Source organism: Topomyia yanbarensis, chromosome 2 (genome assembly GCF_030247195.1).
Source record: "Topomyia yanbarensis strain Yona2022 chromosome 2, ASM3024719v1, whole genome shotgun sequence".
Taxonomy (NCBI): domain Eukaryota; kingdom Metazoa; phylum Arthropoda; class Insecta; order Diptera; family Culicidae; genus Topomyia; species Topomyia yanbarensis.
The window spans coordinates 104,709,460-104,733,568 of NC_080671.1; the positions used below are offsets into that span (position 1 = coordinate 104,709,460).

Genomic DNA, 24,109 nt, shown 5'->3' on the forward strand with positions numbered 1-24,109 from the left:
ACATCATAACAAATATCGAAATAGCTGGCTTTTAATGCAGAAGATAGCAAAAATTGCAGCATTCGAATTAACAGCCTAAGTGTATTCTACTTCACTTCGGTTATGTCTCTGACATTACCTATCCATTTTTTTTATTCACAAATCCGTGCTGATCTTATATTATAATGATTTATGCTCGACCTGTTTAAAAAAATTAACAGGATTTATGCGAAGAAGGTCACACAAATTACAATATATTTGTTTTTTTTTCATAAATGAGATATTTCCAAAAAAGCACCCCAAAGTATTAGGTGAATCTATTCATTTCTGTGGACCGTGGCTAAATAAGCATCAAAACGGTCACACACATCAAGGAAAACTAACATTTTGCTCAGAATACAAACTCTGAATATTACTGTTATAATAGAAATGGAAAATGCACTGCATTGTTGATCACTTTTATAATAAAATTTGAACAAAGTGAATCAGTATTCATTTATTATTTACATTTGTGAATAAGAACTTAATCCAGAAATATTTGGCAATAGATATAGAATTTTCAACGTTTACTTAATATTTGAAACTAGGAAAAACCGTTCAAATCTACATACAAGAAGAAGAACGAACCATTTACTGATCAATGCATAACACTTGTGATATTTTCAAAATGAAAACCATTACACGGAACTAAGAATCTCAATAATTCATTTATTTATTTACTTTTTGAGCATTATCATTCATCACTGTACAATTAGATTCATCGTTTTCGCCCTTAAGACTAGATTTGGCTTCATTTAGAATAAGTCCCATCTCTGTTGGAGCACAGAACACTTTAGTTTTTGAAACACAGTCACATAAAATTAATATCGTAAAATCGTTGCAAGACAATTTCTCCATCCCGATCGTGATTATTGTTGCTATCGCTGGCCGTCTCCGGAGAGGAAACATCAAACAAACTGTACGTCGAGGCATCGGTTCCCCGTTCCAACAGGTCACTCAGCGCATTAATGTAGGTTTGTGCCATCTGAAGCGTTTCGAATTTGGACAGTTTTTGATCCGGTCCGAGCGTAGGTACGATTTCCCGCAACCGATCGAACGCCACATTTAGGCTGTTCATCCGCTTTCGCTCCCTGGCATTGGCCGCAAGACGTCGCTTCCTTAGCACGGTCGGACTGGGAGGCGTTGATGTGGCAGACATTTCATTCGAATCACTCGGTTCGGTTTTAGCACGTTTACTGTTCTTTCTGCTGATGAGAGATGTGGTGGCGGCGGCCAACGAGGAGGAGGAGGAGGGTGGAGCTTTTCGCTTATTTTTACCTGCTCTAGTTACAGGCTTGATGACGTCGGTCGTTGAAACGGGAGCAGAAACATGATTTTCGGCGTCGACGAGCCGCTGATCCAGACAATAATAATCATGCGGCTGGACCGGAACGAAGCTTTCGCCGTCGATTATCATTTCCGTGAATGAAGACAACCCATAATTGACGCTTCCATCACGACCGGTGAACGATGGGCTCGTGTCGCCCGAGGAACTGAAGCTGCGGTACAGGGACGTATCGGTTGAGTAATTCGGTAAATAGCCTTCCATCACCGTCAGCCCAAAGCCGCTGAGGCGATCCATTCCAACGGTTGAGTAGTGATCCATCGTTCTCGGCGTTACACCCAAATTATCATCACACACTGTTTTGACCGATTTTCTGATTTTATTCTTTTCTCGGCACGAGAGTCAAACAATTTCTTTTGATTTATGCTTCTGGACTTTTAGCGCTCGAGTAATATCCTGCTTCCGATTGCGCGAGCGCTACAAACTTGTTTTATTGTTTTTCTTTTGATCAATCGATCTTTCACGCGGCGACTTTAACGATGCAAGTGACGAACCTTGTTTCGCTGTCGTTTGTTTTTTTTCCTTCGTTCTTTCTGAACTGATGATGGCAAGGCCAACGATCCGGCCCGGACGGGTGCATCGAACGTACTGCGATGGTATTCGATCAACGCGGACGGCTTTTGCTCCTTAATTCTCGCACTTTATCAGCAAGGATCATATGAACTGCACGGATGGATGAGTCCGTTTGTAGGTTCATCAGTGAGAATATAAAAAAAAACGAGAAACACAGGGGGATGAATGCAAACCGAATGTGTTAATGCCAGGGGGAAATAATTGGGGTGCATTGTGTTGGAATTGTTGTTTTCGGGTCATATTGTATGTATGGTGATCCCTTCGACTTTGATATGGGGCCAAGGAAAGCTTTAAGATCCCAGTAGCCGAAGTTGGTACTACGTAGGTATAAGTCTCTTGCGGTATGATTTCCCCCCGAAAGGACGAATGAATGTTTTCGTTACACTGGCGTTTGCTCTGTAGAATCAAGGGTGCGTTTAGTAGCATATGTTGGACTGAAAAATTTAAGAACTAGGCTCTCACAAGCAGGCCTTTGTGTGGGGGTCGCATTGATGTGCTCCGATTTCGCTGAAACTTTTTACATTTATCTTATTTGAGTCTTCTCAATAAGTTTCAATTTTCCTAGTAAGGGTGGCGCTGATCCTTGCTTCCACGCCGGCAACTCCTATTCTGGATGAGTGTTTGGAAGGATCTCCTCTGCCCATTGCTATAGAACTTGCTGTGAAGTGCATTTTATTATCATTATTTTTTTAGTGTAATAAGTAATGGATAATTATGCTCTTCCAATATTCCAGTCAAACTCACCCGAAACATTGATTGACATTCTGGCTGATTGTTGTCAAAATTCCCCTTCAAATGAAACAACTGAATTCGACTAAATTTAAATCCAAAACAAACCCCAGATAGTTTGACTGGGTAAATTTGGAAATCATGAATATTTCATTTTTTGAGACAGGACGATAAAAATTAAACATTTGTTGAATATTGATTATAAACATCGGTTTTAACTGTTTATTGAACTTTTAGTTTTACGGTTTGTTTTAAATCATTTTTTTTTTCAATTTTTATTATTGGTTGTGTGTATTTAAATAATATGACAATAAAATTAAAATACAAATTTGTGTACTAATTAGCAGAGCAAAGTGGGGTCATTTAGGTCAGTTTTCTTTGGCGAGCTCGTGCGATGGTATTTTTGCACTGATTTTGACAAACAAGCACTCGTTGGAAAGGATGTACATCTGGCAACGTTTTGACAATAATGATTTTATGCCTGGCTTAATTTTTTTCAAGCTAAACCCAAAAAGGCGAAGGTACTTTTTTCGATGTTTTTAAAATCTGGGTGTACGATAAGTCACTATATTCGAGGTCAAATTAAACAATGTACACGCCTAGAAAATCACCGGTTCAAGAGTATTAAAACTCCAGAATTTAAAATTAAATTGAGGTCATTCAGGTGAGAAAATGAGAAAAGGCCAATGATGTGAAAAATCATGAAACAGCGAAAGGAAATGTCTAAAAAAATTGTTTCGGCAACTGCGTCTTGCCTTTTACTCGCGAATGTCTTCTTCGGTGTCCTCGTTGTCGCCAGAGTGTGGAATTGATGATGTTCATTCCGGCTCACGTGGTTGAATAGCTGTGCGACGTAGTGACCTATAGTGCCCCCAAGCGTATGTTTCAACACAAAACTCGTGTTTAGCATTAATTTTTACGTAAGAAAAAACTCACTTGACATCTTTTACATTGATTAAATGTACTGTACAGAGGACGAAAGACAATGCGTTTTCGCAGAACAACACGCGAAAACGTAAATGACCTCATAACTAGTACAGCTGATCCGCGATAGCAACCGAAATAGTCGTCAACGATGTTCTCTGCCGTGAATCTAATTCACACAAGATGACACCATTCTACTCCATTGGTAGTTGTCCGGCTATACCATTATATTGACGGCTATTCGAAATGTAAACTTACCAGTGTTTGCAATAATTGTGACCAAACATGTTTGCCATCAAAGCAAAGGGTATGCAGTTTTCTTGGAGTCAAACGGGAACACCAACTCTTAACGTTATGTATACCTAAGCTGACCAACCGTACGGAATTTGGGAGGACAGTACGCATTTTTGGTCGCGTGACCGAAAAAAATACTTGTACGGATTTGTCCGGAATTTGTATGGAATTTTCAACCTCAGTGGAAGTGGATGTACTCCCGGGACAATCTTTCAAATCTTCCACAAATGGAAGCAGACTTAATAACGTTGCCGTTGCAAACTAGGTTACCCAGGTTCCAAAAATGCAATTTTATTAGCAAAAGGAAACCAGTCACGTACGTAAACTTTAAGATTTTTTTTGATATCAATGAAAAAATTGAACTGTTATATGTCCCGCTGCCCGTCTCGACTAGTTGTTTTAACTGTTCTCCCAAGTTGGGTGGCATTTTTAAATTCAGTTTCTAGCAGCCGTAAAGTTGATCTATCTAAGTCGAAACACAATTTACTCGATTAACTTCCCTTATGAAAAATATAGTGCAATGGTTCAACTCAAGAATGAACCTACGAACGCCCCCGCACGATCATGAATTGGTTACGTCCGGAAGTTCCTCCTCTCGGCCCTAGCAGCCTAGGCCCAAGCCTTCAGTTGAGAAAAAATGGTGCTCATATCCACTAGACAACACTTTTCATGGCGACATGACTTGAAACTCTAGTGATAGAGTTGATAGTGATAGAGAACTCACTCTCTTCTAGCATCTGAACTATACACTGAAAATGAAGTATCAGATTCACAGTCCGCGCTATCATCCAAGAACATATGCGAATATGCGAATAGACACACGATTATAATATCGAATTCATGCACAAGAAGTTACACGCTAGCACATGCGACATGCAAACGTCCACGCGACAAGCAAACGACCACATGATCGAACACGTTAACATACAAACGCCCGAGCTCTTCGCGCTGATACACCTCTAATCCGATTAACGCAGTCTCAAGCGCACTCAAATGAACGTTCATTCCCACGCAGTCGTAAAGTCATTACGCCCGCACAACTGAACCGTGCACTCAATATCACAATCTGAATCACGGTCCGCTGCATTTGACCTTAAGTAGTGTTTTAGTGTGTGACATCTCCCGTCTCGTCGGTCGGTAATTGTAATAAGCGATCTGACGCGAAGCCCTTCCGCGTATCTAGCTCTACAGCTTACTTTATCATGTTTTTTTTTTACTTTTTCCATACAAAAACCAGCCAAAAAAGTTTTTTCGACTTTTTCCGTAAAATTTAATAAATAATTGTATGACATACTTTTGAAAGCATTAAATTCATTATGACTTGTTTATTTGAGTATATATTAGTTTGGAATCTCCAATGATATTAAAAACCTTACATTTTTGCTCCCATGTTTATAAAATCTGAAATATTCAGGTATAAGTGAAAATAATACTTGTAATTGAACATTGAACCAAAAATTTCAAAAATTGGGGCAAAAAACTTAAAAAAATTTTTTTGCCCATTTTTGTATGGAAAAAGTAAAAAAACGTAAGACATAAACAAAGATAAAGTAAGACAACGCTATTCATAGGGTTCTAGAGTGCCACGCACCAAACCTTCTTAGCTTTATTGTGCATAGTTTAGTGAGTTAAAAAAGTACCTGTTCGTGAATTTTGGTTTGCACCTTTCTTTCTTCTACGTAATTGAAGTTGATGTAAAAAATGTAAAAATCTTCAATAACTTTGAAACAAATGAGTATTTTTACATACTGTCTTCGACAATATTATGTAGTTTTGTTACCTACACATTTGTCCAGAGCATAGTTTGCACGAAAAGCCACAATAAAAAAAGTTATATTAAGAAAACTAGATTTAAGGGGGTTGCCATAGAAAACGCCTTATAAATCGATAACCTTTACTCTTACAAGCACAAGTTCTTGTCAGTATAAAAAGTTATTTTTTTTTAGTTCGATCATAGTAAGCCATGCCTAATTTCAATTGTTTTCAGATTGTGGGGAATATTCATACGAACAATTCATCCAAAGACATCCTGTGAATATATTCGATGGTTTGGCCTCTAGTGAATTAAGTTCACGTTTTTGGCGTTTCCGACCACTGTGCACTGGTAGGCTTGATTTTAGGCACGCTTTGGCTTGATTTTCAAAATTCGTCGTGTCCCGAAACCACGCAGGAAAACTTCCTCCATTTATGGTACTCATATCAAACAACGTTCCGCTATGGATACATTCATGCTGGCATCAAAGATCAGAATTGTTGTTGGTATCAGAATCAATTTGTTGGTATGGGCCTCAGAAAATCAGTTAGCCAAACAGCACCTTAAAATAGGTTGTTTCAAAAACTCAAAAAAAAAAGTGACAGAGCATCCTATGGTCAGATGAGACATACGTGCAACTTACTTGCATTTGGTGGAAAACTGTATAGTGGACCAATAGCAGAGATCTTTAGAGATCTTTCATATTCTGAGTCATAAATGTCTTGGAATGCCACTCGAACTATGGGGCGGCATGTGGCCAGAAATCGAAAATTGCATCAACTCCAATTTAAGTAAATTTTATACTGAGTATTTTTTATATATTCTAGCTAAGAAAACTTCTAAGTATCTCAAAAAATATTCGACCTTACTGGGTAAAATGGAAGGTTGAAGATAAAAATTATGAAAAAAACCTGTTTTAATCGACCTAGCGGTGCAATTGTGCCTTTCTCATTTCTCTAAACTATGGCACGGAGGCTTTTTATGTTCAACATAATTGTGGAAATGTTCATTACATTCTTAGTACACTTTGCACTTATACACAATGGCATGCCAGCCACGAACTTGATGAGCTACGTGTCGACGGTGAAACACTTGAAACAATAGAATATTAGCCTAATCAGCATTAGATCAATGTTATCTGCTTGCTAACTCATTTTGTCATGCGGGGGTGGGTATGTGAGGAGGGCGAAAGTCCCATGAACGAACGACTCCCCAGCTTAAATTGGTATGCTTTGTGATATAGTGGTGGTTTAAAGATGATGGGGTTGAAAGCGAGGGGTATGAGGGCTGGATGAGGTGGTGGTCTGAGGGGTGATTTACGGAGATTTTTAAAGGAGGGGAGTGAACAGTAGAGGGGGGGGGGGTGTAACACCTCTCCGTAAACCATCAACTACGCCCCTGTTAAAATCCAGAAACCTTATGCGAGTCGAAAAAAAAATTTGGCCGGAATTAGGTTGACGTTTTTCAGAGTGATTGCATAACCTTTCTATATGAGAAAGGCAAAACATACTACGTGCGTTTTCTCAACTGTTCGTATTTCTGCCGAATTTTGCAGTTTTCCCATAAACATCGACAAGTTTGCACCCGTGTACAAAATTTTGTGCACGCATTCAACCTCAACCATGCTTTGTCTTTGTGTACAGGTTTGCATCGAATACCGAACTCGAGCAAGCGATGCACTAACATAGTGTTAAACAACGTGTACATACACCGTGTGCGTACACAAGAAAGGCACACACAAAACAGAATGAGTCAACGCTGCTGATGATGAGTGAGAGAAAGAGAAAACTATTGTCAAGAAGATTTGTGTACGAACACCGCGTGCGTATATGGGGTTCGGTTGTGCACGTATTTTGGTGCGCATTAGCGCGTTCGAATTTGCACACGAAATGTGGGTATAAGATGAGCACAGAACTAGAGCGAACATGGTGTTCGATGTTCATTTGGGAAGACTTATTTTGCATAAAGCATATGTTCATATATGTCATTTGAAAGCTTATAATACCAACTTTGTGATAAAATTATTGGAAATGCATATATGTTGTATCGGTATGGAGTTTTATGAAAATTAACCTTGCAATGCCCTAAATTAAACCCAAGAAAAAAGTCTCCCGATGTCCCCCTGAACTCTCGATTGTGGATGCTAGTATGATGTGTCTTCTAACTTATAGTGAAAATTTCAGTTGCCCATATTTGCCTTTAGCTGAGAACGCTTCAAATGAAATTTCGATGACATTCACAATTAGTAGATAAAACAACATAACACAGGTCAACATGGTTTAGTTTCAGGTTATTTCCGAAGTAATTTGCTGCGCAGAACACGTATTCGGTGTCAAAATGTCAGAATTTTGTGATATTTGAGGATATGTACTCGAAGAACTGCGTTTTTGACGTAGGACTACGTCTTTGTTTTCGATATAGGGGTGCACGTTGAAAATTCTACAAAAATGGTATGTAGCGAAAAGCGGTCCAATTTTAAACACATATAATGCAGCCATCTCACGATAAATTTTAAATTTTTTTGCACATGTCGACCTGAAATACTTCTAAGAATAGATTCCAATGGACAAGCCTAAAGATTTTTGATATTATGGCATTGAAAATTTAAATAATGTACAACCTAGTCAAAATATCACGATAAAGAAGATAGAGCTTCCCAAGTCCATGCTACAAAGATTTAGTTCCAGATATTAGTTAGGTCACAGTTTTCTGTCTTCTTTCTTCAGATCATCTCAAATAAGTTTAATCGGATTCGATCACCTACTACAAATGAAATGACCTGATAATTAAGAAGGTTTGGTTCAATATGTAATATTCGATGTTGATTGGTTGTGATTAAACCATACGTAAGAAATATATTTGATTTATTATTACTATAAATTACTATAAATGTACTAAGAAAAATACTAAGAAAGAAATATTTTACATTAAGTAGTCCCTTCGACGTCTTTTGATTCACCATTTTTTATACGCCGTATTGGAAAAACAAATTATATTTTTTTTTGATTTCATATTCGTTCTCAGTGACTTTCAAAACAAAATGTTCAAGGAAAATTATACAGTAAATAGTGCTTAATGCAAATGCTAATGAAGTCGAAGGGATATGTTTTATAAATTTGACTAGCCGGAAACCTCAAGTCCATTTGTCATATCAACGATGAAATAATAGCCAAAACAGCCTTCTATTTATTTCTATTTAAACACATGCGTGAAAATAACATTCGCGACTTGCCTTTTGTCTCTCCTACTCTCTGTAAGATGAGTTCAAAAGCACATGTTACTTTTTCCCAGTCGATTATTTTCAATTATGTGTTAAAAACTGTATCTGACACTTCAAAAATTTTGTTCAAAAGTTCTAAACAGAGGGAGTTACTAATTCAGTCGAGATTTTGAAACTCTTTATGAGTGTCGTATATTACTAGCAACTCAAACAAACTTTTTTACGAAAGAATGACAAATCATTTTTGGCCACCAGTTGGTATGAGACCTTCCTATAGTGCAGCCCCGGGACCAAGTAAAAACGGGATAAGGTGGTTCGTACGCCGTTTGTCACCGCGAGGAGATAAGGTATAGGAATTCTGTATTGGGAGTGAATGGCTTTGCCAACCTTTGACCAAATATCAGCTAATTTAGTAGGTTATTAAATGGGAAGTGAGGTAAAACGGGTATCAAAAATTGCCCCGAAAAAATAGGTCGAAGTTTTAAAATGCCCCTAACTATGGTTTAACTTGATGAAATCTAACTCTGTTTAGTTTTTCTGGAGGGGCTTTGAAAGGTGTTGAAACTAGGATACACCTTGTAGATTTGTAATAGATAAATTGTAAAATACTCTTTACAATAACCTGATTCGAGAAATTCACAAAATGTCACTTTTTTCAGAAATTGTATTCTCAAAATATATTTTTACTCGTGGTTGCAACTCATTTTTCAGACAAAACTTCCTTCCTAGATTCCTCAGACCAAGTCAGACCATTCTACTCCTATATTTAGTCTATAAATATAGATAGGGATTAGCATGATCGAAAGACTTTGCTTTGAAAAGCGCACAAATAAATCCTTTCAATAAAATCTAAGCACATCAATAAAACCGTTCGAACAAAGTGGTGTCCACTTTTGAAAAGCCGGCTCTCAACTCGAAAACCAACCATATTGCATAGCTACCATCTGTTGCAATTGCTGTTGGTTACTGACATCACTAAACGCACCTCGAAAAATGTTCCTTCGTCATCATTGCTTTTTATTTCATATAGGAATGAATAATTCCGCAACACAGTCATAATAAATGACTTCGCAGATAGCGTAGAATTGACTTATCGTAGATCAAAGAAAGTAGCAGAGCAAGACCAAATAAAAACAACAACCACCAAAAGGAAACGGAAAAGATAAACGAGAGCACGCGTCCCGCCATGTGTGTGTCGCCGCCGTACCTGAAAACACCTATATATTCATGAGCTTGGACGCGAGGACGAGCGAAAGGACTGCTAATGGACTCCTCGCCAAGCAGACACACTCCAGAAAGCACACCATCAGAACACATGTTTGGTAAGGAGCGCTTCTTCAATGAATTCCTTCGGACATCTGTCCACGCTTAAGGCCACGCTCGTGTTATTTTACGCCACCGCCGCACCGCGTACATCGGACTACACTTTCAAAGAAGGGCAATACACACACGTCGTCAATCCTTGGGGAGCCTTTTTCTTTCTTTACAGGAAGAAAACACGCGACCAACGTGTCGTATCCACTTATAGGTATAGGTAAGAACGCCCGAAAGCATGCCGCCGACCGTTGACAGCTGGTCACATTGTTGAATCGCTGGCCGAAATGACATCACACGCCACGCCACTCGTCAGAGGAGGTGTGATGATGGGAATCCAATTCGTTTTGGGTTGGCCCTGGGCTTTTCGCAGAATAATGGCAATTCGCACTGTGATTTCGGTAGGTATCTTGTTAGGTAATTTTCGTGCCAATTGAAGGGCGGTAATTACTTTAGCAATTCTAACAAGCCAATCTAGGAGTTTATAGCAAACATATATTTTTGTGTTTTAAGTTATTTTTCCCACGCATCGCAGTAACTACACTCGTTGGTGGAATAACCGTCTCTTGGAAGAAGGTTGAAACTTTGTTGCAGATGTGTAGGCCGATCAATACTATTTGATTTAGGTGAATAAACTAAAATTCGTCCTAACTAAGCATCTAAACTTTTATTTAGTAATTTTCATACTATATTCATATTATTTGTGGAAAAATGACTAACTACGAATAATAAAACCAGTTATTTTGAGTAAGAAATCATTTACTTTCAATGTTACAAAAATGACAGAGCGTAATACATTGACTACCAAGTTATCATGAAGACACCATGATAGAACTAAAATTAATAAGTTTGTAATTTAACAAACCCACTCTACTGTACATTACACTATTTTTAATCATCACCCTAACAAGCAAAATTGATTTGATACAGCGACTGTTTAATCCCTGTTCATAATTTTACCAACAAGCAGCAATCAATTCGCAATTATTAATTGTTTGGGAATTTTGATCTCCCCAAACAAGCTTGTAATGAAACACCCACAAATTAGCTTTATCGGAGCGCGTTTGTTGTTTTGGAAGATGTAAAGGAAAAATATAGCCAGGCAAAGCGTGAAAAGGTAGCTGTTGCGTTAACATCTGCGGTTGGAAATAAAACTTATTTTAATTTTAGAAATCAAATTAGACGCAATGAAAATCACTTCTAAGTAGTAAATTGACGATAGGCAATGCCTAAGCAGCACAAATGTTGCGGATAGATTTGCTAATTAATGAGAAACGAACCAATCAGTTAATTGATTATTTCTCACTTGAAAGATCTGAGGAAAGGTTATGCAATGTGATGAATAGTTGTCGTTTAAATTTAAGACAGCCTGAACTCCCGCCTGATATAAATCTGAAGCTGTTTTTGATCCAACCAGAAAACTCGTTATTTGTAAATCTATGTTAGAGTCGTAAGGCGATGCAAAATAAACTTTAAAATATTAAGTTTGTTTTTTTAAGGTTTCGGATTCTCTTTGTCAGTAACTAACTCCAACTAAATGCTAAATAGTTAGGTAAGTCTAAACCAGCACCAAATTGGCGCCAGTTATACACTACAATCCAAAAAGTCACACGTCTTGCGTAAACACTTAAATTGATAATTGGTTGATTTAAAAAAAAACGCAAAAATGATCTGGTATTTTGACTTTATGCAACAAACACCATTGCTTGGTTGTATTCCTAATATGTAGAATTTGTTCAATCCAATGTACCAAAAGCTCAACCAAACAAAGCATTTTGATAAATTCTGTCTCAGTTTGAGTATGACAATGATTAACCAGCTGCTTCAGCAGCACAAATAAAATTAAGGATTATGATGTGCCGAAAAGGTCGTCCAGACCATGATGGGAGCCAGGGCCGTCGAGAACTGCGTCGAGCCCCAAGACTTGTATTACTTCGGACCTCTTTAAACCTAAGCCCTCTACTTCAGCATGAGTTAGTACATATTCAGCCTTGGAAAACTCGTGAGTCCGTGGTTTCAATTGTTCTCCGGTTGACTCGTATTGCCACATCCACAGATAGCGTGCCAGACAGGTAAATTCCGATAGCTTCTTATTCCGTGGTATCCAAATTAGGTAAAATTGGCATAGTTACGATTCTATCAATTTGCTGGTACTCAGGAATCAGGAATCAGTAGCGCCTGGTTCGAATGGCACGTCCCCTATGTTGATAGGATATTATATTTGCAATTGTATTTTTTCGAAAAATCGTGCAGAATTTGCATTTTGTTAGTACGTTTATTGCATCATCATTGTCTCAAAGCACTTTAAGAAGGTTCTATATTCGCACTTAGAGTTTCCTATAAAAGCTTCTTAGTATTTATCTTCAAAAGCTTTTTAGCACGATGTCTACGTTCTGTATATCGATATAGTGCTAGATTTAATGCTTTGCATTTTGGGTACTTGTATACGGCTAGTTAGCAATGGAAATGCTAACTTATAGCTTATCTAGAGTTTTAAATTAGTGCTTATGGTTATTTGGGTAACGACACAGAACAATTAAAACACGACATTCTGCACCCCCGGAAGGATGCTGAACGATCTGCAGGTGCTACAATAGAAGGAATAATATTTCCAACCCCCGGAGAGATTCAGAATTTTTATTTTAACAGTGTGCTGATAGCGGAAGTTGGGCTCAAACGCACTCCCGGACAAAATGCACCCCTTGCCTATTTCGAAAACAGCTGAAAATTTCTAGAAAAGGGTAACAATAGTCGGAAGTCCACAATAGTTAACATATACTGTCAAAGTTTGATAACCGTACATCAATAGCAGCTTGAGAAATAAACAAAAAACAATAACGTGCTCTTCTCATTTAATTATTGTAGCTCGTACAACAAGGATTTTCAGCTCTTAACGGACCACTTCAATGAAAACTGTGGTTATGTGACGTCTCCGCAAAACAAATTGTTTCTCCGTATATATCGCTCCAATTTCGTTGAAATCTTCTTACTACCTAAAATGAAGTTGAAACAATATTTAGAAATTTACCAAAAAGCCAAATATGCATCCATTACAAATATTTCCTGTCCAGAAAATTGTTGGTCCTGTATAAATCCAATCAACATGGCTTTTTTTGCTGATTTTTGTATGGAAAAAGCCAAAAAACTTGATAAAGTAACCTTATCCTATTGATAGGGTTATAGAGTGCCACGCTCCAAACCTTCTTAGCTTTATTGTGCATAGCTTAGCCAGTCAAAAAAGTGCCTGTTTGTGCATTTTGGTTTGCACCTTTCTTTCGTATACGTAATTGAAGTTGGTGTAAAAAAAAAATAAAAATCCTCAATAACTTTGAAGTAATTGAGTATTTTACACACAGTCTTCGACAAAATTATGTAGTTTTGATACCTACATATTTGTCTTGAACATAGTTTGCAAAAAGTTTGAAAAAAGTTATATTAAAAAAACTAGATTTAGGGGGTTGCCATAGAAAACGCCTTATAAATCGATAACCTTTAATCCTACTAACTCACGTTCTTCTTCACTATGATCATTCCTAAAACTTTGTCGAAGACACCAACTTTGTACCTCGTCAGTATACACAGTTATTTTTTTAGTTCGATCATAGTAAGCCACGCCTTATTTCAATTGTTATCAGATTGTGGGGAATATTCATACGAACAATTCCTCCAAAGACATCCTGTGAATATATTCGATGGTTTGGCCTCTAGTGAATTAAGTTCACGTTTTTGGCGTTTCCAACCACTGTGCATAGGGTTGTGGTACCGGTAATACCGGTACCGAAAATCCCGGGAACACCGACCCATGTTTGGTACCATAATACCGGTACTGAACAAAAGCCAGTACCGGTATTTTCGGCACCATATTTTTTTTAATGAAAAATATGTGGACTTCTAAGGGAACCTGTTTCAAAATATCGGTCTGCAAGATGACTTTTAATTATATTAATTACCTTTTAGATAAATCTTTGAGCTAACACCTTTGTGGGGGAATGAGGTGGGCCATCATCATAATAATTCTAGAAGTTAAACATTACTAGCTCCCGTTGCACTGAACGGTATGTTTAAAATCCTGCACTCTTTTGTCGAAATTAAATTTTAACGATCTTGTACTAAATTTCAAAATATTTACATCTAGCTTAAGAGACGTAAAAATTTGCTATGATTTTTTTTATTACCGACATTCTGATTGGTTTCCATTATTCACTGGGTGGCGCGTAATAAGACTATGGTCTAAGTCATGTCTGTATTTGGTTTGCTCTTAAACCTTTATCTATAAAAGAACAAACAGCGATTTAGTAACTAACAATTTTGTACTTGCTGAACAGGTTCAAATGAGACGATTTGTAATTATTATTTATCGAAAAATTCAGCAAAACTCTATAGTTTACAAGAGCCTTGGTATGTATTAGAGAATAGTTGGCAAACGACATAAAGGTCGAAATCAATTTACATAAAAGCAAAAGAGGAAATGCGAGCAACCTTCCCGGGTTTACTGCCATTCTCGCTTTGATTTACTGTTGTTAATAGGTTTTCTTACATTTACCACCTGTTGAAATCGCAGCGCTTAGCAGTTATTGATTTCAAAGTGGCCTAGATTTCGAAATAAAAGTGCCGCATGCAAAAATTATCCTATGCTGAAATGAGTCATGCCATTCCGAAGCTATTAAATAGAATAAACATGTTTTTTTGATCAGCACAAATTAATCATCTGAGAATAAAGTCATCAGTTTGAGTATTCAATTTCACTGAATTTTTTTTTCGAATTTAAAAATAAAATCGAGTACCGGTACTTTACTGGTACTACCGGTACTGAGGGTTTCAGTACCGTAGTACCGGTTCTCGCCAAAAAGGGTCGGTACTGCAAACCCTAACTGTGCAGTGAATAAAAAAGGTTTCCTTGGAATGTCAGAAAGGGATCAAGGTAAGTTCAGTATTATCTTTTATTTATTTACGGAGATAACCTGACTAGAAAATTGAGCTACGGAAATGAGCCATGTTGATTGGATTTATACAGGACCAACAATTTTCTGGACAGGAAATCTTTGTAATGGATGCATATTTGGCTTTTCGGTAAATTTCATTTTAGGTAGTAAGAAGATTTCAACGAAATTGGAGCGATATATACGGGGAAACAATTTGTTTTGCGGAGACGTCACATAACCACAGTTTTCATTTAAGTGGTCCGTTAAGGATCGTCTCGAAAAGAAAACAGGAATACAGTTTGACCACAATAGACAACTTTCTGCTTGTAATCGTCACTCATTTTTTTCAATATAGTGGGTTGGAACAAGATATTTTGCTTCTACTGTGCAGGCAAAGCGACACAGGCATTCATTTATTTGCTGGTAGCGGCGGAGCAGTTTTTAGTTTTTGTTGTAAGCAAAATGAGAAGGTAGCAGATGCAACTAGAAATTCTCATTTAAAATTGTTAAATCAAAAAGATTTTCAATTGACATAAGTTTATCCCATATTGAAAACCAATATGTTTAACGTAAGAGCCGGTTTGGATATGCTTTGAGAATATGTAGGACCCGACAACAATATAGACACGGAACGCAGTAATCAGACGCAAATTAAACAACTGCGAGTACATCGGGCAACCGAGCATTGCTGCTGTTGGACAAACTGAACTGGACCAAAATCACCGTTCAATATCAACACAATGCATTTTTACGATGAAAATTCCTTGAATGAACTATAAAAATCCAATAAAATATCCATTTTAATCACAGGTTAATTAAGGTCAGTCTACTTTCTCATCTCGCCCAGAGTAGAAACTAAAAATCATTTCACCAGAGGTACAAGGCCAAACCGACTGCAGACAAATTGTGTTGCAATTGATTTTTGGAAATGTCCTGTAAGATTACTCGGGAAGTGAAACAATTACTAAACGTGCAGATTGCGCTCAACCCGGGAGAAGTTAAAGCCCTGCAAATGCACCATGTCAAACACTAAGAAGCACAATCGCTTTTTGCGCAGAACAACGTGCACCACCCCAATGAAAGCTGCCACGTTAACATTATCATCCCCGTATATATAGGCGAGGGCTCTAGAGAGATGCGTTTAAATGAATTATCTCCACACACCCCTGACCTCGTGATTAACAAATTTATGTCAAGATATGGAGAAGGGGTTTCCATAACAGCTGTAACTTCCCGCATTTTCCCGGGTGTCCCTAACGTTTTTCTTTTGGTGAGAATGCTTCTGTACAAACCAACTCCTTCATACGTTACCATTTTACGCGCATCAACCGAAAATGGGACGTTTCATCAAACAACACAGGGTATGCACCCGTGATAGATTCCGGGAAACTTTGTGCAAAAGCAGCTAAGAAAAGCCCACCTACTACAACCGTAAACAGCACATGCCAACATCTTATGCCAAACCACAAACAAAACCAATATCTACGGATCTGACAGGAACAAATATTCATTTAACAACAATCACGCCCAAAGTCTCCAAGCTAACAACCGGCACCCCCAGCAAAGAAGCGAACGTAGAAGAGGACGGATGAGTTTGTCCATGCGCTTGCATTTCTGTTTGACGCTTTACTGCTTTCTTCGAAAATACTTTGACTTAGCTTCTCAATATTTTGTAGTGTATTCAAACAATAAAACTCGTTTTTTTTAACTTGCACACAAAGTAGACAACTCCCTTAGGACGTTTGTTTTAACAAATGTCAACTATCATAAATAGTTTTCGTTTTTCACGCTATCATCATATAACAATTTAATAAGGCGAATGAATGTTACAAAAAATAGTATTACTATTTATATTGTTCTTCTTTAAATACCGAACATGCTCGCGGGCCTCCAAATGCGACCCGGGTGCAGGGCAATTACCCTGGCTGACCCCCCCTCTCATCGGGCCTGGGGAGCAGTAAATGAAGTTTTACGAACACTTGAGGAAGATGGCCCCTTAGCTGCCTAAAACTTTTTGCCTTTCTCATATAAATAAATCTATGCAATCACTCAAAAAATCGTCTTTCCAACCTAAAACCGGAGGGCAGTGTGTCATATACCATTCGATTCAGTTCGTCGAGATCGCAAAATGTTCGTGTGTGTATGTATGTGTGTGTCTCAAATAATGTCGCTCAATTTTTTTCAGAGATAGCTAAACCGATTTGCACAAATGCAGTAAAACCTTGAGGCAACTGAAACATAATAACACAAATGCATTTTAGTTTCAAATGAACGGTATAACGCTCCCATAAGACGCTATTGAATTTTTAGTTAATCGGGCTTCCGATTGCGGAGTTACGGGTTGAAGAGTGCGGTCATTCAACAAATTCCCATATAAACTGGTAACCCTAAGGTGTCCGAATGATGTAATACTTATTTAAATACGTTCAGTTAGTTAGTTAGATTTGCGGTTCTAGATCACTAATGACCAATAAAAGTAGCTTTGACTATATTGGTCACCTATGACGGATATTGATTTCCCCTGGGAATTCACCAAGTTCCCGAGCCAATGTCACACCTATTTCCCAGAAATCTCTTAACCGATTTGTACAAACTTAATTTCATATGAAAGATATAATACTCTCATTGACTGCTATTGAATCTCATTCAGTTCTGACCTTGGGTTCCGGAGTTACAGGTTGGTTCTTGCGGTCTTGTGTGCATTGTACGTCCCACCCGACCGAGTCCGTGACATCGAATATGTTGACGCACACTGCAGCTCAGTTTTTCCCATCCTCGAAGACGCTGAATCGGTTGATGAGATCATCGTACTAGGAGATTTCAATCTCCCCTAGCATTTCTTGGAGATCTTCCCGCAGTGGATTTCTTTACCCAGATTCCGATCACTCCCTTCTTTACTCAGGGGCGGTGAGGCTTCTTGACAGCTGCAGCTCAGCCACGTTACTTAAATTAATCCTATTGCCAACGAGAATAACCGACACCTTGATCTTTGTTTTGTCAGCGATCAGGTTTCTGCTACATCACCCACCATTGATCGCCACGATCGATCGCACCCTGGCGCACGAATACAATATTCCTCCGGTCCCCGTCTCATATGACTTCCACAAAGCTGATCATCGCAGTATCGCAGACCTCTTCTCCACTCTCGATTGGCTAAATATTCTGGACCCCGAAGATGTTGATACGGCAGTTCAAACATTTTCCAACGTTTTGGGTTATGTTATTGACAGGCACGTCCCGAAGATAGTCAACATCATCAACAAATCGGCCCTCCGTGGCAAATGACTGAAGTCCATTAAGGAACCATCCATAAATGACGTAGCATTTTTTGAGTGATTTTTAACACCCCCCCTCCCTCTTCGTAGAATTTTGTCAGAAACCTCTAAATACCCCCCCCCCCCCCCCTGGTAAATACGTAGCTTGACGGTAACCCTCCCCTTCCGTAAAAAAATAAAAAAAATGAAAAAAATATTAGTTAGATGAAACGGGCATGACATTAGGTCAACCCCTATTCCCCTTTAAAAAAGCTACGTAGCATGACATCATCACAAAATACAAAACTCCCTCCTCCCCCGTATAATGCTACGACATTTATGGATGGTCCCTAAGAGAGTTGCTCTGCGGAGGTTTACCAAGTATCGCACAATTCCACTTAGAAACTATTACGTCAGTCTCAACCACGCTTATAAACGAGCTAATCAGGATTGTTTCTTTCGATATCAGCAAAACATTCAGCGTAATTCCAAGTCGCACCCAAAACGTTTCTGTAAATATGTGAATGAGCAGCGCAAGCAATCCGGACTGCCGTCGTCTATGACTTTCAACGGCCGCGCAGCTATCACATCCCAAGATATGTGCAGACATTTTTCGGAGAGTTAGTTTAGTTTTCGATAAAAATAAACTGAAAAAAAATTCCGTTTGGACAAGGAAAAGTTTTTTTAAATAGTTTTTTTTCCGTAAAAGTGCCCAACTTAAATTTTTGACGATAAGTAAGGAACATAATTACCTATCTTGTAACAAAATTTTATCCAAATCAAAAATAGGTTTTTTTTGTGAATCGATTTTAAATTTTTAAAATCGATTTTTTCAGTGTAGGAGTCAATGAAGAATTTTTTCAATATTTTTATTCAAAAATAATTTTTTTGTAGGATTTGTCATTTTTAGATTATAGCCAATTGAAAAAAAAAATGATAAAAAAAGTTTAACCCCCGGAAAACTAGAAGTGGCAGAGTCATTAGAACAGGCTTAATATCGTACGGGCTTAACTTTTGTCTTCTGCTGATGACATCATCATCAGCAGAAGACAAAAGTTAAGCCCGTACGATATTAAGCCTGTTCTAATGACCCTGTCACTTCTAGTTTTCCGATCTGTTTACATCACATCCTTGCTCTCACTTGAGTACTATGGCTCTAATTTTCATAACTTTCCATACCCAGTAATCTCTAGCTAATTGAATGTCATTAAAATATTACTATAGAAACTTTAAACCTCTTGTGGGTGAATTAGAACTATCGAAAACAGTTCATATTTTGCATATGACTTGTATATCCAATTACCATTTGAGTTAGTAGTGCTCCGAAAAAATGTCAAAATTGTTGCGGGTCTAACAGGTATCAAAGTTAATAAAATTCACAATAGGATAGAATTCAATTTGTAAACATAAAAATTGTTTTTTTTTGCAGCATTTGTCACTCCTAGTAGTTCGAGATGACCTGAAGAAAAGTAGAATATCTTTGACATTTACCATTCAATACTTTGCATTTTATTTCAGCACAATATTTCAACACTGCTAAAACTAATTATTTATATATGTTATTTTCCAGATCCCCAACCACTTCAGACATTAAGTACTATTTATGTGAGATTAGTAATATTCACAATTTCCAACCGTCCGTCTTATAACTGTTACGGTTAACGCATTATATGGCTACGACGCTCATTTATTTCTAATTATTCCACAGTCTGACCCGATCCTGTTCAACAAGGACCAAGCCGCACAACAGTTGTTAAGTAACATCGGGGCCGGGGGACGAATTTCCAGAGAATTCTCTTCTTCAGGTATAATTACGGTCGAATCTAGATCGAATAAATTTCCCCGGCAGTGCAGACAGACAGAGTGGGTTCCGAAAATTACCGGTACTGCACGGACGGCTCCCTACGCTCAGTCTCTAATTCTTCCCTATGTTGTTCTGTTGCTTTCAGTTTACAACATTATTGGGACGACAGATAACCGCCAACAGTAAACCGACCACGCGCTCCCTATGCGCTGCTGCCGCGTAGGTCACGTCAGACGTGATGGAAAGTCTCTATGCCAATTTGGCATTGATCGGTTTGGCTTCGTCTGTTTATTCTTTTTTAATTGGTTCATTAACTGTACAGTATGTGGGATTGCACGGATTCACGGTCCCGGTAGACTGTCTGTGAATTGAATTTGGAATCTTTTTTTGCTGAGATAGGTCAAAAACCCTCGCGTAGCGATTAACGCAACAAAAAATTGTGCAAATTGTATCGATATTTAAGTTGGATTAACTTTGTATGACGTTACACATAGCGCACTGGCTAGAAAAAATCTCGTTCTTCAGGTTCTCAGTTGATTTGAGCCTGATCGCGCATAAGCTTACTGGCGTGGGCAACACACTTTAACACAATTACCATCATTAGACAGTAGCTCAAGTGTTTACAAACAGCGGACTGAGTGTTGACTTCCACTTTTAATTGAATTTCCATCGATAAAATTGAAAATTTATGATCCATACGCTGTAGCGGTATTCGGAACTCAGTTAACCCTCGATTCGATATCGATACCTAGCCTAGCAGTCAGTGACCAGATGTTATTCTCTATCGTTCTTTTTTCAGTGCTCCTTCCTACAACACCAACAACCGGCCCATTCGAGCATCAATAAATAGGGTAATTTAGGACCCGTGTGTTCTTATCCACCCCCTACCGAAACGAACCGAAGGAATTGATCGGAACATGTGTTGGCATGTGTCGCGGCAAATAAGATAATAACAAGGGTAGTGTCATGATTACGCTTTCCAATTGATTTGCCACGCGTTTCAACGGCGCACCACCCGTAGGAAGTTTGCTTAGCGGTACAGTTTCGGTTTATTACCAGTGATCGGTTCTGGTAAGTACAGGAATGCATCGAACACATTTTATATGAACCAGTTTTAAGTTATGTTTTTGTCAAAAAGAATTCAGAATAACACACCCAGTTTTACCTTGTGATAGTATTTACTTATTTCAAATGACACGGACAAACAGGATGGACAAAGAAACACAAACTTTAAAGCCAGAGAAATTGCTGTACAAAATACAATAATTAAACAAAATTTTAATGCATGCAAAAACTTTATGCCCTTTTAACCCTCAAACGCCATAATGGGTCGTTTTCGAACCACACGATTTGTGCAAAAAATTGTTTTTCAACAAAAAAGCTTTTTTTTTTTCTTTCGCAGATTTCGATTAAAAAAATGGTAAGTGAATATATAATATTTATTTAAGTCAAACATTGAACCACAATGTAATTTTTTGAATTGATCATTTTAAACTAGAGATATTTGAATTTGAATTTTACGCCGGGTCGAAAATAACCCAGTATACCGGCTATGGAAAATTTGGGGGTTATAGCGTTTGAATGTTAAAAATTGGTCTTGGGTCAAAGTTGTAATTACCAAAGGATGTCATGGAGATTCATAAACCAAACACCAGGGTTACAAAATGTACAAAATAATCTTGATTTTTTACAGATTTTCTAGCCATTTCAAATTAGGAATCTGGATCACAGATGTATGTATTTTTAGAAATGGATTTAGGCGAAGAGTAGGTAAAATGAACAGGTAGCCAAATCAAGTCAACGTTCGTTAAATTTAGAACAAACTTCCCAGAAACCTTACCTGTCAAGTATTCAAAGGATATTGAAACCAATTCTTTTGATAAAAAGCTGCCGAATGTGAAATAGATATATTATGATGAAAACCAAAATCGGCATTCATGTGTGTCGCTGATGTTAAATCCGGCATGTAGAATATAAGATCTTTCGCGGTGAAATTTTAATTTTATTCTGAAAATGGTGTTACATCATAGTAATTCAGCCTCTTGCAGATATTTCACCGGAATAATTAGGGATCATGGCTCAATAGGTTGTAGTGGGGGCAATATGAACCATCTTGCCACTCACCAAGCCTCAAAATTAGTCGGAACGTTAACCTCAACTTGCTATATCTTCGCTCTTTTTATCAGATTCTAAACATTTAATCATCCATGGATAACCCCAAGGTTGTAAATGTTTTTCGATGCTACATGATTGTAAATTTAATTTTGCCATGACAAGTTTTTTTACGTACAAAATGCCCTGTGTGTATGCAATGCTCATGATCCACTGGGACATCAGCATTGCTCGGAAAATGCTTTCCAACGCTGAGCATTGCATATATACAGGACATTTTATAGGTCTCTAGAAGGTGTTTACTTTGGATATGTGGGGTTACTTTTCACACTTTAGTTTTTCAATATTTGCTAATAGACGGACTTTTATTAGTTTTATTATACTTTTGACATTTGTAGAGTCATGTCTTTTAACCTTGTTGCATATTCCTTTTGTCATTTTTTTAACACTGTTTACCAAAACAAACAAAACACTTCAAGGGTCGATAAAAGTGATTGTAGGCTCGTAAAATGAGACTGCTCGACAAAACAGAAAATATTAAGTGTACTGAGACCACATACTGATTTTCGGAAAGAAGGTAAAAAAAGATGAAAAATGGCGTTTTCCGTTTATTTCTAGTACATCAGGACCGGTTTTTATGAGCAAGTAAACAATCAATTGATTTTTATGGGTTTTGACGTGAATGCTAATGTCTTATTAAAGACCCTTGGTATCCAACGGGGAAAAACAGATCGAAATGGTGAGCAATTAAAGCAATTGTGTAAAAAATAAACTTCCCCAGCCCAGGGATAGCATAAGGGTTTGTGCATTGGGTCGTAGTCACAAGGGTTGCAGGTTCAAATCCTGCTTCTGGGGGATTTTTTTTGCATAATTACCTTCGAGTTAAACTCACCATTTTAATCTGTTTTCTCCGTTGAATACCACTAAAACAGTTTTAAATAAGATATTGGCATTTAGGTCAACACCCGATAATAAATGAATTTATTGACTGTTAGTGGTTGTTGTCCCATCAGAACAAAAGTTGATGATGATTCTGAGAGACTGTCATGGAATCGAAACTTTGGTTTGAATTAGAAGACTTTCTCTCCCTGAGGAGGAAGAAAAGCACAAACCATGAGCGGGATGCGAAACGTTAAACTCAATTTACTATAGAAGGCATTGTGAAATTTATAAGAGGAGAGATAGTCAGGATCATATGAGCTCGAACAAAAAAAAACTGTGGAGAATTTGTTGCCTTCTGCTTGCAGGTCATTTGGCCAAACGGGTCATTTGGCCGAACGGGTCATTTAGCCGAACGAGTTATTTGGCCGAACGAGTCATTTGGCCGAACGAGTCATTTTGGCCGAACGGGTCAGTTGGCCGAACAGGTCATTTGGCCGAACGGGTCATTTGGCCGAACGGGTCATTTGGCCGAACGGGTCATTTGGCCGAACGGGTCATTTGGCCGAACGGGTCATTTGGCCGAACGGGTCATTTGGCCGAACGGGTCATTTGGCCGAACGGGTCATTTGGCCGAACGGGTCATTTGGCCGAACGGGTCATTTGGCCGAACGGGTCATTTGGCCGAACGGGTCATTTGGCCGAACGGGTCATTTGGCCGAACGGGTCATTTGGCCGAACGGGTCATTTGGCCGAACGGGTCATTTGGCCGAACGGGTCATTTGGCCGAACGGGTCATTTGGCCGAACGGGTCATTTGGCCGAACGGGTCATTTGGCCGAACGGGTCATTTCGCCAAACGGATCATTTGGCCGAACGGGTCATTTGGCCGAACGGGTCATTTGGCCGAACGGGTACCATTGTAATAGAATTGATTTTTGCATTAGGTGACAACGCAAAAATGGTCAA

The 24,109-nt window shown here is 38.3% G+C and overlaps 1 protein-coding gene across 1 annotated transcript; it reads right to left on the reverse strand.

The window, feature by feature from the left end:
- Positions 1–829: 829 nt before the first annotated feature.
- Positions 830–1,624, reverse strand: LOC131679643 (neurogenic differentiation factor 4-like). Its single transcript, XM_058960375.1, has one exon. The coding sequence runs from the start codon at positions 1,622–1,624 to the stop codon at positions 830–832; it is 795 nt and encodes a 264-aa protein (XP_058816358.1).
- Between the last annotated feature and the right edge of the window lie 22,485 nt (positions 1,625–24,109).